Source organism: Cervus canadensis, chromosome 2, assembly GCF_019320065.1.
Source record: "Cervus canadensis isolate Bull #8, Minnesota chromosome 2, ASM1932006v1, whole genome shotgun sequence".
NCBI lineage: Eukaryota > Metazoa > Chordata > Mammalia > Artiodactyla > Cervidae > Cervus > Cervus canadensis.
Genome location: NC_057387.1, coordinates 7,192,613 through 7,205,948, shown reverse-complemented (window position 1 = coordinate 7,205,948; position 13,336 = coordinate 7,192,613). Strand labels below are relative to the sequence as shown.

At 36.1% G+C, this 13,336-nt stretch overlaps 1 protein-coding gene across 1 annotated transcript in view; it reads left to right on the top strand.

The window, feature by feature from the left end:
• Positions 1-13,336, top strand: part of ATF6 (activating transcription factor 6) — a 239,836-nt gene that overhangs the window by 25,135 nt on the left and 201,365 nt on the right. The window contains exons 6-8 of the mRNA XM_043450905.1: positions 286-415; positions 1,025-1,228; positions 7,383-7,603. Coding sequence (XP_043306840.1) covers positions 286-415; positions 1,025-1,228; positions 7,383-7,603 — 555 coding nt within the window. The remainder of the gene's footprint in view (positions 1-285; positions 416-1,024; positions 1,229-7,382; positions 7,604-13,336) is intronic.

The window sequence follows — 13,336 nt, the reverse complement described above, 5'->3', positions numbered from 1 at the left end:
TAAAATATAAACTTTGCGGTAGAAAATGTAGAAGCAGATCGAATCAGTGATCGTATCTTTAGTATAAGAGGGTTTAATAGACATACTTCATTTTTAGTTATTTTTACTTTAGTAATGATGGATAATGTTGATTTATCCATCGTCTCTTAGTGCTTACTGCATAGATATAGTTGTAATATATCACACCTTTGACTTGAAATTGTCTTGAAGTGTTTCTCTTAGCCATTTTCTGCTCAAGGATAATATACTTCTGCATGAATTTATTTGTGTTTTATTTTACTGCAGGAGGAGTTGGATTTGTCGTCTACTTCTCAGATGTCTCCTCTTTCCTTATATGGTGAAAGCTCTAATAACCCCTCCTCAGCAGAGCCACTGAAGGAAGACAAGCCCATCATTGGTCCTAAGAGCAAAACTGGTATTACTCTATCTCCTAACTCCTATTATTTCTATTGTAGACTGAGAGTAAGCTCCATATCTTAAAAGAAAATGTTGGGTTAAGTGTATGTTTATTAAGCTAGCTTGCTGTTTTTAAACTAGTGGACCTATATCCTTTGTTGTGAACGTTAATGTGAAGAGGAAAGGGAAAAAATGATCTTCTTTGGTTGTCTCTGTCTTTATAGGTGAATGATGCTCTAAAATAGATTTAGAGCCCCATCATCTTCGGGAGAAATTTCAAAGTTTCACCTAAAGAAGTTGAATGTGAGGCCCATTTGGCTGTGACATTTGTTAACCTCATTCACCTCAGTGCTCTATTCAGTGATTTTAGCTGTTTTTCTTTACTGGTTCCCGTGTGCCCTTCGCAAAGCTGTAGCTTGGTCAGAAAGGAAGACCTCAGATTGAGGACTCTTCTTCAGTCCACTAAGATAAAATTCTGTTCTTCAGTACATTAAGCTATGCTTAAACTTCAATTAAGGGTAGTCAGAGGTCAAGATGATGTGTAGAGAAAGGTGTATAATAGAATCTACTTTCTAGGATTTGCTTAATTGCACTTAAATTATTTGTGGTTTGTTTGGTTTTTCTCCAGAAAATGGACTGACTCCAAAGAAAAAAATTCAAATAAATTCGAAACCTTCAATTCAACCCAAGCCTTTATTACTTCCAGCAGCACCCAAGACTCAAACAAACCCCAGCGTTCCAGCAAAAACCATCATTATTCAGACACTACCAACACTTATGCCTTTGGCAAAGCAGCAGCCTATTATCAGTATACATCCTGCACCCACTAAAGGTACCTGAATGGAATTTGATGCTCTGTGTGTTTAATTGGAGGACACTGAGGCATGTGTCATGTGATTTGTTTTAATTCAGGTTATAATTTCTGAGCACATGCTGGGTGTGTGTGTCAAGAATTGTCCTTGGCTCTGAGGAGGTTATGGAGATGATTAATATGTGGTTCCTGTCCTAACAAGGGAGGTAGCTATCCAGATCAATTATATCTGATACTTCTTTTTTGTCACAGTTTTAGTGAAAACACCAGTCTCTAAGGCTTGTGATTTTGTAGTAAAGAGGAAAATCTGGGAAATTTTCTTGATGCTATTGTATTTTGAGATTTTTGTGTCTATGAACTTTTTTTGTTTTTAAGGAGAGGTTAGTATTGCACTTAGTTAAAATACGATGGTCCATTTCAGGTCTAATAGATGTGTTTTGACAGTAGAATCAGACTCTTAAATCTCTGAGGAGTAGGAAGCATTGTTTAATAAACATGAGCTTTTACACGGCATTAAATACCTGAACCTCTGACTTCAAGCCATTAAGAATGTGTGTTTCTACATTTCGTCCACTAGATGGCCTCGTGTAGTTGATTCTATAAGAAGTTGAGGTCTGTATTGAAAGAAGTTCAAGTCTGAGGATTTGGTACTTTTCACTTATAGATATATGTATATGTTTGCCACATATATGACCAACCTAGACAGCATATTAAAAAGCAGAGACATTACTTTGCCAAAAAGGTCTATCTAGTCAAAGCTATGGATTTTCCAGTAGTCATGTATGGATGTGAGAGTTGAACTATAAAGAAAGCTGAGTGCCAAAGAATTGATGCGTTTGAACTGTGGTGTTGGAGAAGATTCTTGAGAGTCCCTTCCTTTGGACTGCAAGGAGATCCAACCAGTCCATCCTAAAAGAAATCAGTCCTGAATATTCATTGGAAGGACTCATGCTGAAGCTGAAGTTCCAATACTTTGGCTACCTGATGAGAAGAACTGACTCATTGGAAAAGACCCTGATGCTGGGAAAGATTGAAGGCAGGAGAAGAAGGGGATGATAGAGGATGAGATAGTTGGATGGCATTACTGACTCGATGAACGTGAGTTTGAGCAAACTCTGGGAGTTGGTGATGGACAGGGAGGCCTGGTGTGCTGCAGTCCATGAGGTCTCAAAGAGTCAGACACGACTGAGTGACTGAAGTGACTGAACATACAGGATTCATTTGCACACAGAGCTCTCTTGGGAGATTATTCATCATTGTACCTGTACTGATGTGTGTATATGTGACTGAAGCGAAACTTGTGCAGCATTGTTTCCTTGGGTTTACCTTATTGGCACCAAGTAAGACTAGGTATCAATGGGATATGGGTTATAAATACATACCAGTGTTACACAGTTATACAGTCTATAACTGTATTTTCAGTTATAGATTTTTAGCTCATTTCTTTGAAGCATGGTTTTAATGAGGGCAAGGCCATAAATTTGATTTCCAGGTCCTCTGTTAACTTTGCTCTGTTCCATGGTCGTAGAGAGTATGACATTGATACTCTCTTTTTATCAATATGGCATTGATAAAAAGAACTAGGTGAGAAACTGGGTGGATCCATGAAAATCCACCAATCCCTTCCAGAAAACCCCAACCAAACAAACCTGAAATACCTGTCCCCTGAGGACAGGGTCAAAATACGGCCTTTTTCATATGAAAAACAGCAGTCCTGTCTAATGGGTATTCTTGTGACCTGTGAATGGATATCATGAACAAGGATATCCTTGAAATAAAATGCAAGATTAGTGTATATTATTTGTGGATTTTTCTAGGAGTAGTCTCCGAAACTTTCATCAGGATCTCAAAAGTGTACATCGTCCCAAAGGCTAACAATTTAAATGTGTGAAGAACTTTATTATAGTTTCCATAATCTATTAAAACACATGTATAAAAGTAAAAGTTTGACATTAATATGATCGTATGTGAAGCAAGAGGTGCTCCTAAGAATTTGCTCTTAGTAGACCACTGGCTATGTTTGAATGATAGAAGATCTTACCTATAGCGAGAAGAACCACTTCTCTGAGCAGTTTATCAGTTTCAGAGGCCTGAATCATACACTATTCAGAACTTCAGTGCTTTCCCATTATCTGAAAACAGTATTTATTTTGGGGGAGCATATGCTAATATAGGCCTCATTACTATTTTTATAGTGTAAATCTGCAGAGGTAATCTTGTAATAACATAACAGATTTAAATGTATGACTTCCAGTCTTCCATTTATTTGATAATGGGGAGAGAAGAAGAGACATATAGGAAAGGCATTTTATAGTTAATTGATATAAGTATCAGAAGTAAATATTTGCTATTAAAAAAGCAATTTCTTTTTTTGGCTATACTGTGCGGCATGCGAGATCTTTGCTCCCCACTCAGGGATCAAACCCTTGCCCTCTGCATTGGAAGTGCAGAGTCTTAACCACTGGACTACCAGGCAAGTCCTGCAAAAAAAGAAGTAATTCTTACAGGATTAAGTTCAAATTCTCTGGCTTGGAATGTGAAACCCATCACGGTTTGTCTCCAGTTTAGTTTTCTAACTTTACCTTGTAATAATAACTCTCCTTTCTATAAATCTTTGGTTCAACTAATTTGGCTATTGTTCATTAAATTTTCTTGTTTTTCCTAGTTCCTTGACATGCTGTTCAGTCTGCCTTAAATAACTTCTGCCTACTTCCACATCTGTGTCCTGTACATTCATTAAGATTCTTATGACAGTGCGGGTGAGAGATATTGAAACCTGGAATATCAGTGAAGATCCAGGATAGACAGTGGAGATGTTAGAAAGTGTAGAATCACAGGGGTTGGCAATCAGGTGATGGGAATGGAGGAGGGAAGAAAGAAAAGTATCCTCTCTTGGACTTTTTGGGTAGATAGTGGTTCAAATCATTGAAATGGAGGATAGAGGTAAAATAACTTGTCCCAAGTTGTTCTATGAATAGAGGCACGGTCAGAACTTGAGCCCAGATGGTCTGGCTCAGAGTCTATGTAATTAATCACTATGCTCTATTGACTCTAAAAGAATGCAGACAAGTGGTCCTTGATCTCAAGAATTGACTATCTAATTGGAAAATTATATTAATAGTTAAATAACAGTAACTATGAGAACTAATGAATAAATTATACATGAAATACCCTCATGAAAGTTATTATACATAAAAGATGAAGTGCCAGATACCATTCTAAGTGCTTAACTGTGTTATTTAATCCTTACATCAACTTTGTGAGGATAGGTGCTATTATTATCATCTTCATTTTATAGATGAGAAAATTAATACACAGAGTTAGTCAGTCACACAGCCATACTATTTCAGACAAAGAAGACATTCAATAAATGTTTGATACAAAGTTTGAAATCTCTGAAGATAATTGAAAAGGGAGACACTGAGTGTCACAATCAGTGAGTCATTCAGCAAAAGTATCCAGCATTGAAACCAGCCGTGGTCCATGAAAGGGGATTTATGTGTGATGCCAGAGGATTTGAGCATGCTGAAATGGATAAACAGTGTTTTGGTATGCCCTTTTTAACTGTTTCCACATGAGGAACAGTAGTAACTTATGTTCAGCTGCTAACTATTTAAGCCCTGAAACAGTTCTTTGCCTTGCGTTTTGTGATCTGGTGAGCATCTAGCATGTCAGATTTAGCAAGCCACCATGAACACACTGTAATAGAAATTTAGTTGCTTCTCCCCATTTTGTCTTGAACCCAAACATGCCAAGACTATTTAGAGGATCTTTGATTTAGATATTAAATAATTTGTGGTTAGTTGGGCACTCTGGGATGAAAGGGCTTGATGAGCATTTTTTTTAAAAAAGAGGCATCAATGGCCTGGAAGGACTTGGAGCCATATTTGGTATGCAGACCTTGCCTTGATATTGGTTCATCTCCCTTTCTCCATGCTATAGTTCTCTTAGCAAGGAGATGGTGATAACCAGACAATGAACACTACAGACTTGGATTATTTTTTGAATCAATTTTAAGAAATATTACAAAGCCATCTGCATGTGTTATCTGCCAATGCTTTAAATCTGTAACTGGAGCTAAAAGTAGGATTGTTTTTTTGAAATGATTTCACTGTTTATGTTTACCACCTTCTCTGATCTTTGGAGTAATCCCCTAAATTCACTGAGCATTGTAGTTTTGAGGGGTCTTTTTATCATAATTTTTAAACTCAGAAGATGTGGAACATTGCTTCTGATAATGCTCTTTTCAAAGTATTGTTTTAAATCAGTGGTTCTCAGCCTGTAGACTGGATACTGGGGCATGGGTGGTCAGAGTGGCAATAGCTTTTGGCTTTTTTGCAGGGCATCTGCAAATCCATATTTTCTGTTGACTGAATAAATAATTTGTTTCATATATCTTTGCACTGATTTTTAAATTTTGTGGTTATACTTATGATAATAAATTCCAGATTCATTTCAAATCACTACTAAATTCTTACTAAACTTTTCTCATCACATATTTTCTCAATTTACAGAAACTGAAAGGACAACTATGATCATCTTGGGTGACCATGGTATTTTTGATATTAAAGAAGGGTCCTTAAATTCAGGGTGGGAACCTTTGGTCTGAGTTTTACATTCTTGACATACATGAGTATGTCTTTCATAGTACCAGATTAACTGTGATAGATCAGTAAGTGTTATTTAGAAAACCTAACGTTTGGTGATATGCTATTTATTATTATTATTTTTGGTTTTGCAATGTTGCTTGCAGGATCTTAGGTCTCTGACCAGGGACTGAACCTATGTCCTTGGAAGTGAAAGTGCAGAGTCCTAACCACTGAACCACCAGGGAATTCTCTGTTAATTATTTTTATTTGAATATTTGGCTAGAGCAAATTTATATCTGCTTATGAGTTATTTCCATATTTTATATGTTTTTATTTCATAAAGTAAATTGTTCCAAGGGAAAATTAGAAGATAAGGATACTTAGTGATCTTTTATACTAAATTGTGTATATGATAAATCTGTGAAATTACTTTTAGGTCTTTCTTACTAATTTACTTACTTTTTAGGGATTAAATACTATTGATTCTAGTATGCTTTTCAAGGCCTTTTGAGACAGAAAGACTGATTTTATAGAAGTGATTTTTTTTTTTAAGCTAAGACATGTTCATAACAAACAGCTGTTTGAAGCATTATTTTGATTTTTGGTTTTCCTTGATCCTTTGAAATACTGAGCTGAATTTTACATGGGTCATGTTACTGTCTGAAAGCATAGTATTTTTTTTCCTTTAAGAAGAGTGTAAATATACAATGGGAAATTTTAGTTGCCAGTTACTTTAGTACCTTTATTTTGCTGGATAGGCTCAGGCAGCTGTGGATGTTAGGTGAGGCTTTCCACACCTTATAAAATTGGCCAGATCTGAAAGCAAACACTCAGCAGACAAGTAAACGTTTTACTAGACCAATGTTTGGGAGTTGTATGAGCCTTCTTTAGGTTATGATACTAATTTTAAGATTAGCATAATTTTAAAATAAGGTTAAATGTGAAGATTAAGAAAAGACTTGTAAAAAAAAAAAAGAAAAGACTTATAGACTATTTTGGTGGGTAGGGGAATCAACATTATCTGCAGGTTATGTTGAATTACAGATCTATGTTTCCCGTGTTAGCTAAGAATTTATCTCAAGTGGTTTTAACATTTTTGATATTTGTAGACTCAGGTTCTTCCAAGTATTGACTTACTGAATCTCTGTCATTTATTTTTGGTGGTGTTTGTATTTCTCAACCCCATTAACTTAAAATATATGATTCTGTGCTCAGTATAAAAGGTTTGTTCTTTGTAATATGATAAATACTTCTAGCTCTCAAAAGTTTCAGAGGTTAATACTTAGGGAAATCTATGTATAACTTAGTAGATTTAGTATTTGTTAGTTGAAAAAAAGTGTGGAAATATATCATTAATCATAACTTCAAAGAGAATGAATTTAAAACACATTTTAAGTTCATTGAAAACACAATAGTGAAAGTCAGCAAGAATGTGTGCTGCTCTTGATTGTGGTTTTAATTGGTGGTTTTAATCGTTTCATGTGGTTTTACCTATTGTACCTGCAGAAGAGACCTAAATGCTAAACGGCTTGCCCCTGCCACAGCAGTTACGCGCCCTCTGACTCCTTTTGTTTTCTCTACTGCAGGTCAGGCCGTGGTGCTCTCTCAGCCTGCCGTGGTTCAGCTCCAGGCACCTGGAGCTCTGCCCTCTCCTCAACCAGTCCTTGCTGTTGCTGTGGGAACCACGCAGCTACCTAATCATGTGGTGAATGTGGTGCCCGCCCCTGTGGCAAACAGCCCAGCAAATGGGAAACTTTCTGTGACTAAACCTGTCCTACAAAGTACGATGAAAAGTGCAGGTTCCGATGTAAGTTTTGAAGTTGAGTGCTTTTTTTAAATGCCTGATTTTAAAAATGAGAACAAAAAAGAAAGACACTATTTTTGTTTTTTAAAGTTTGTTGTATTGTGTTAAATATGCTAAAATTGCACATCTAGTCTCTCGTGGAAAATAAGGGTAAGGCTTATGTTGATAGAATCTAAGTGTAAAGGTTTTAAAAAGTCCAGAGTGGTTTGACCAAGAGAGGTATCCATATCTTCCTCTTCTTTAATTCCTTCTTTTGAACCTTTTCATTGCATTACTTCAGACTGCGCCCCCCCCCCCCCAACTCAATCATACACTAGTATTTTACAGGATTCTTTCATGTTTCCTGATTGAAATGTTTTTGGCAATGCCCCAGATAAGTCTGCAGACTTCTTTTTGGTCAGAGTTTATATTTAGCTTCTCTCTTGACTTACTGAAGAGTTTTCACCACTGTATAACGATGACTTGCTACTGTTAGGAATTCTGTTTCTTGATGATTATTTAGTTTTTTCCCATCTTTGCAAACCTTCAGATTTTCTGTTACAGGGACTTTTGTAATTTATAAATCACAGAAAGTTTCCTAAGATCTGTCACAGCCTAAAACCAGTTATAGTACTTGCCAGCTAACTCTTGCTTTCTTTAAAAGTGATACAAAATACCTTATGTTATGTGTTAAACAGTAATTGAACATTTTGGGCCTGAAGTTCAGTGAAAGTTAAAATCAAGTAATTAGTCTGAAAGTGTATTCTCTAAAATCATGACTGGGAAAGCAAAACAAATCTTATATCTTTCTTTTAAATAAAAGTGGATATTACCTTTTCTTTGGGTATTGCAAAGTATTTTTAAAATCCTGTGAGTTATGTAACATTGTATATCATACTATTGACAGATCTGTCTACTAGAATTTATTAACTGGCCATTCAGTAGCCATTTCATTGTAGAATCACTCTACTGTTGCATAAACACAGCCAAGTAATCTCCATCAGCAATATTGTAAAGACCCATAACAAAAGAATATTATCTACTGGAGTATAACATTGAAATTCTACAGTAATTCCCACAGTTTAGATAGGCATTGAAAACAGTGTGTGCCAATACAGGAAGGAGGGACAGCAGTGTTATATGAGCATAAGCATGGTACGGGATTGAGCTTGACTGTTGTGTCAGTTTGAGTACTGGAGAAGGTGAGCACACAGATCTGTGGCATAATAGACACTAATGCCTAGTGTGTGTTTCAGTTGAAGATGAAGATTGAAGCTGAGATTTGCTTTATTTTTATTATTTTTTTTAATTTAAATTATTTATTTATTTTACTTTACAACATTTTATTGGTTTTGCCATACATTGACTTGAATCTGCCATGGGTGTACATGTGTTCCCCATCCTGAACCCCTCTCCCAACTCCCTCCCCACCCCATCCCTCTGGGTCATCCCAGTGCACCAGCCCCGAGCATCCTGTATCATGCGTCGAACCTGGGCTGGTGATTTGTTTCACATATGATAATTTACATGTTTCAATGCCATTCTCCTAAATCATCCCACCCTCATCCTCTCCCACAGAGTCCAAAAGACTCTTAAATACATCTGTGTCTCTCTTGCTGTCTCGCATACAGGGTTATTGTTACCATCTTTCTAAATTCCATATATATGCGTTAGTATACTGTATTGGTGTTTTTCTTTCTGGTTACTTCACTCTGTATAATAGGCTCCAGTTTCATCCACCTCATTAGAACTGACTCAAATTAATTCTTTTTAATGGCTGAGTAATATTCCATTGTGTATATGTACCACAGCTTCCTTATCCATTTGTCTGCTGATGGGCATCTAGGTTGCTTCCATGTCCTGGCTATTATAAACAGTGCTGCGATGAACATTGGGGTGCATGTGTCTCTTTCAGATCTAGTTTCCTCCGTGTGTATGCCCAGGAGTGGGATTGTTGGGTCATGTGGCAGTTCTATTTCCAGTTTTTTAAGGAATCTCCACACTGTTCTCCGTAGTGGCTGTACTAGTTTGCATTCCCACCAACAGTGTAAGAGGGTTCCCTTTTCTCCGCACCCTCTCCAGCATTTATTGCTTGTAGACTTTTGGATAGCAGCCATCCTGACTGGCGTGTAATGGTACCTCATTGTGGTTTTGATTTGCATTTTTCTAATAATGAGTGATGTTGAGCATCTTTTCATGTGTTTGTTAGCCATCTGTATGTCTTCTTTGGAGAAATGTCTGTTTAGTTCTTTGGCCCACTTTTTGATTGGGTCATTTATTTTTCTGGAATTGAGCTGCAGGATTTGCGTGTATATTTTTGAGATTAATTCTTTGTACATTGCTTCATTTGCTATTATTTTCTCCTGTTCTGAAGGTTGTCTTTTCACGTTGCTTATAGTTTCCTTTGTTGTGCAAAAGGTTTTAATTTTAATTAGGTCCCATTTGTTTATTTTTGCTTTTATTTCCAGTATTCTGGGAGGTGGGTCATAGAGGATCCTTCTGTGGTTTATGTCAGAGTGTTTGCCTGTGTTCTCCTCTAGGAGTTTTATAGTTTCTGGTCTTACATTTAGATCTTTAATCCATTTTGAGTTTATTTTTGTGTATGGTGTTAGAAAGTGTTCTAGTTTCATTCTTTTACCCATGGTTGACCAGTTTTCCCAGCACCACTTGTTAAAGAGATTGTCTTTTCTCCATTGTATATTCTTGCCTCCTTTGTCAAAGATAAGGTGTCCATAGGTGCGTAGATTTATCTCTGGGCTTTCTATTCTGTTACATTGATCTATATTTCTGTCTTTGTGCCAGTACCACACTGTCTTGATGACTGTGGCTTTGTAGTATAGTCTGAAGTCAGGCAGGTTGATTCCTCCAGTTCCATTCTTCTTTCTCAAGATTGCTTTGGCTATTGGAGGTTTTTTGTATTTCCATACAAATTGTGAAATTATTTGTTCTAGTTCTCTGAAAAATACCATTAGTAGCTTGATAGGGACTGCATTGAATCTATAGATTGCTTTGGATAGTATACTCATTTTCACTATATTGATCTTCTGATCCATGATCACGGTGTATTTCTCCATCTATTTGTGTCCTCTTTGATTTCTTTTATCAGTGTTTTATGGTTTTCTATATATAGGTCTTTTGTTTCTTTAGGTAGATTTATTCCTAAGTATTTTATTCTTTTCATTGCAATGGTGAATGGAATTGTTTCCTTAATGAGATTTGCTTTAAAATACTCTATGTGGAGGTGATGAGCACAGAACAGAGGAAGCATGATCAGCAAAAAAAATGTTGGCACTCATTGAGGGTGGGTGTGTAGTCTTTCTTTCCTTTTGGTATTTGAGAAGTTTTCTACAATAAGTAAATGAATAATGATAACAAAAATCTAAGAATATTTCATGATATTTTCAACTAAAAAATCATACATCCAACTTTTCAATTAAAAAGTTTTTCACAGGAGAATGATGTTCACAGGGAAATTTTATTTCATGTCTGGTGATTGGTCTGTTCAAATTATGTTTCTTCTTGACTAAGTTTTGGCAGGCTGTGTGTTTCTAGAAACCTGTGTGCGTCTAGGTTGTCCAGTTTGTTGGCATATAGCTGTTCATAGTATCCTTTTGTGATTTTTTGTGTTTCTGTGGTATCAGTTGTTATTTCTCCTCTTTCATTTCTTATTTTGTTTATCTGGGTTCTTTTTGTTTTCTTCTAGGTGAGTGTGGCTAGAGGCTTGTTGATATTACCTTTTCAGAAGACCAGCTCTTGTTTTATTGACCTTTTCTGTTGTTTTTGGATCTTTGTTTTATTTATTTCCTCTCTGATTTTATTATTTCCTTCATTTTGATGACTTTGGGTTTTGTCTGTTCTTTTTTTCCTAATTCTTTTAGGTGTCAGGTTAGGTTATTTGAGATTTTTCTTGTTTCTTGAGGAAAGCCTGTATGACCATGAACTTCCCTTTTAGAACTGTTTTTGTACATCCCCTAGATTTTAGAAAGCTGTGTTTTCATTTTCACTTGTCTTGAGGTATTTTCTGATTTCCTCTTTGGTTTCACTGTTGACCCATTGTTTGTTTAGCAGCTTGTTGTTTAGTCTCCATGTGTTCACTCTTCTCCCGTTTTTCTTACTGCGGTTGATTTCTAGTTTCATACTGTTGTGATCAGAAAAGATGCTTAAAATAATTTCTGTTCTGAACAAGGATTTTGAAAATGATTGCTTAAAATTTTCTTTTAATACTTTTTATATTGTGAATTTGAATGTTTTTTCTGTAATACTCACAAATAAAACTTGCAATAGAAAATATTCAAAGTTGTCTATAGGTAATATGTTTAGGCATTAAAAATATGTATTTTGAAATATTTTAGACATGAAAAAGGTAATGGCTAATTAGAAATTTTAAAAATATTGATGTATATGACACCTATATATTTTTTGATTACCAACATTTTTGATTACCAATCATACCTCACTGAGTACCAGCATATTTTTGCTAATCATGTTTCCTCTGTTCTGTGCCCATCACCTCCACATAGAGTATTTTAAAGCAAATCTCAGCTTCACATCATTTCATCTTCAACTGAAACACATACTATGCATTAGTGTCTATTATGCCGTAACACTGTGTGCTTACCTTTTTTAGTACTCAAAATAAACTAACATGATAGTCAAGCTTTAATCCTGTACTGTATGTCTATTTTCATATAACACTGCTGTTCCTCCTTCATGTCTTGGCACACACTGTTTTCAGTGTGAAAATCTTAACATATTTTAGTCTATATTCCTAGAATTATAACATTCAATCATGGGATGGTCCAGAGGAACATAGCTAGGATGGAGAGACGGTCTAGAAACCATGTCATGGGGAGAAGAATGGTTTAAGGGTTGGTATGATTCAGTCAGCTGAAGAAAAGAAGACTGAAAGTAGAGCCATCTTCTAGAAAATGAAGGTTGTCGTGTGGAAAATAGGATAACTGTTCTGGGTTATTCCAAAGGACTCATCTAGCACAGGTGCATGTAAGTTATAGAAAGTGAAAGTCAAACTCGCTCAGTCATGTCCGACTCTTTATGATCCCATGGATGTACACTCCATGAAATTCTCCAGGCCAGAATACTGGAGTGAGTAGCCAGCTGTTCCCTTATCTTCCCAACCCAGGGATCAAACCCAGGTCTCCGACATTGCAAGCGGATTCTTTATCAGCTGAGCTGCCAAGGAAGCCGAAGAATACTGGAGTGGGTAGCCTATCCCTTCTTCAGTGAATCTTCCCGACTCAGGAATCAAACTGGGGTCTCCTGCGTTGCAGGCCGATTCTTTACCAGCTGAGGAAGCCCAAGTTATAGAAAAATTTTTTCTAAGAGTCTTTGATGCAGTAATTCTATTTAATAACAAGAAGAAATCATTGTTTTTCTTCTAGGCTTAATATCTGAATAATGAGCATCTTAATGTTGGCATCATTGTATGTCACTGACACACATTCTGTAATCTTTATAAACATTTCAATTAATTATTTGTTGGTCTATTAGCCAGACATCCTTTAGAAGTTCTTTGATGTGAAAGACTATGTCTGTTTTGGTTTTAAACTCTTTGAGTGCTTTGTAAATTTGGCTGAATAATGCAGTCAACGTTGAAGAACTGGGGAATGTGTGAGATGAGAAAGTATAGAACCAACAAGTATTAGCTTTTGTTTAAGCAGTAATTATTGACTAGCATTCTTATTATTTTTCAAAATTTAGAGTTGACAGTGTTATACAAGAAAGATTCAAGTACTGTAT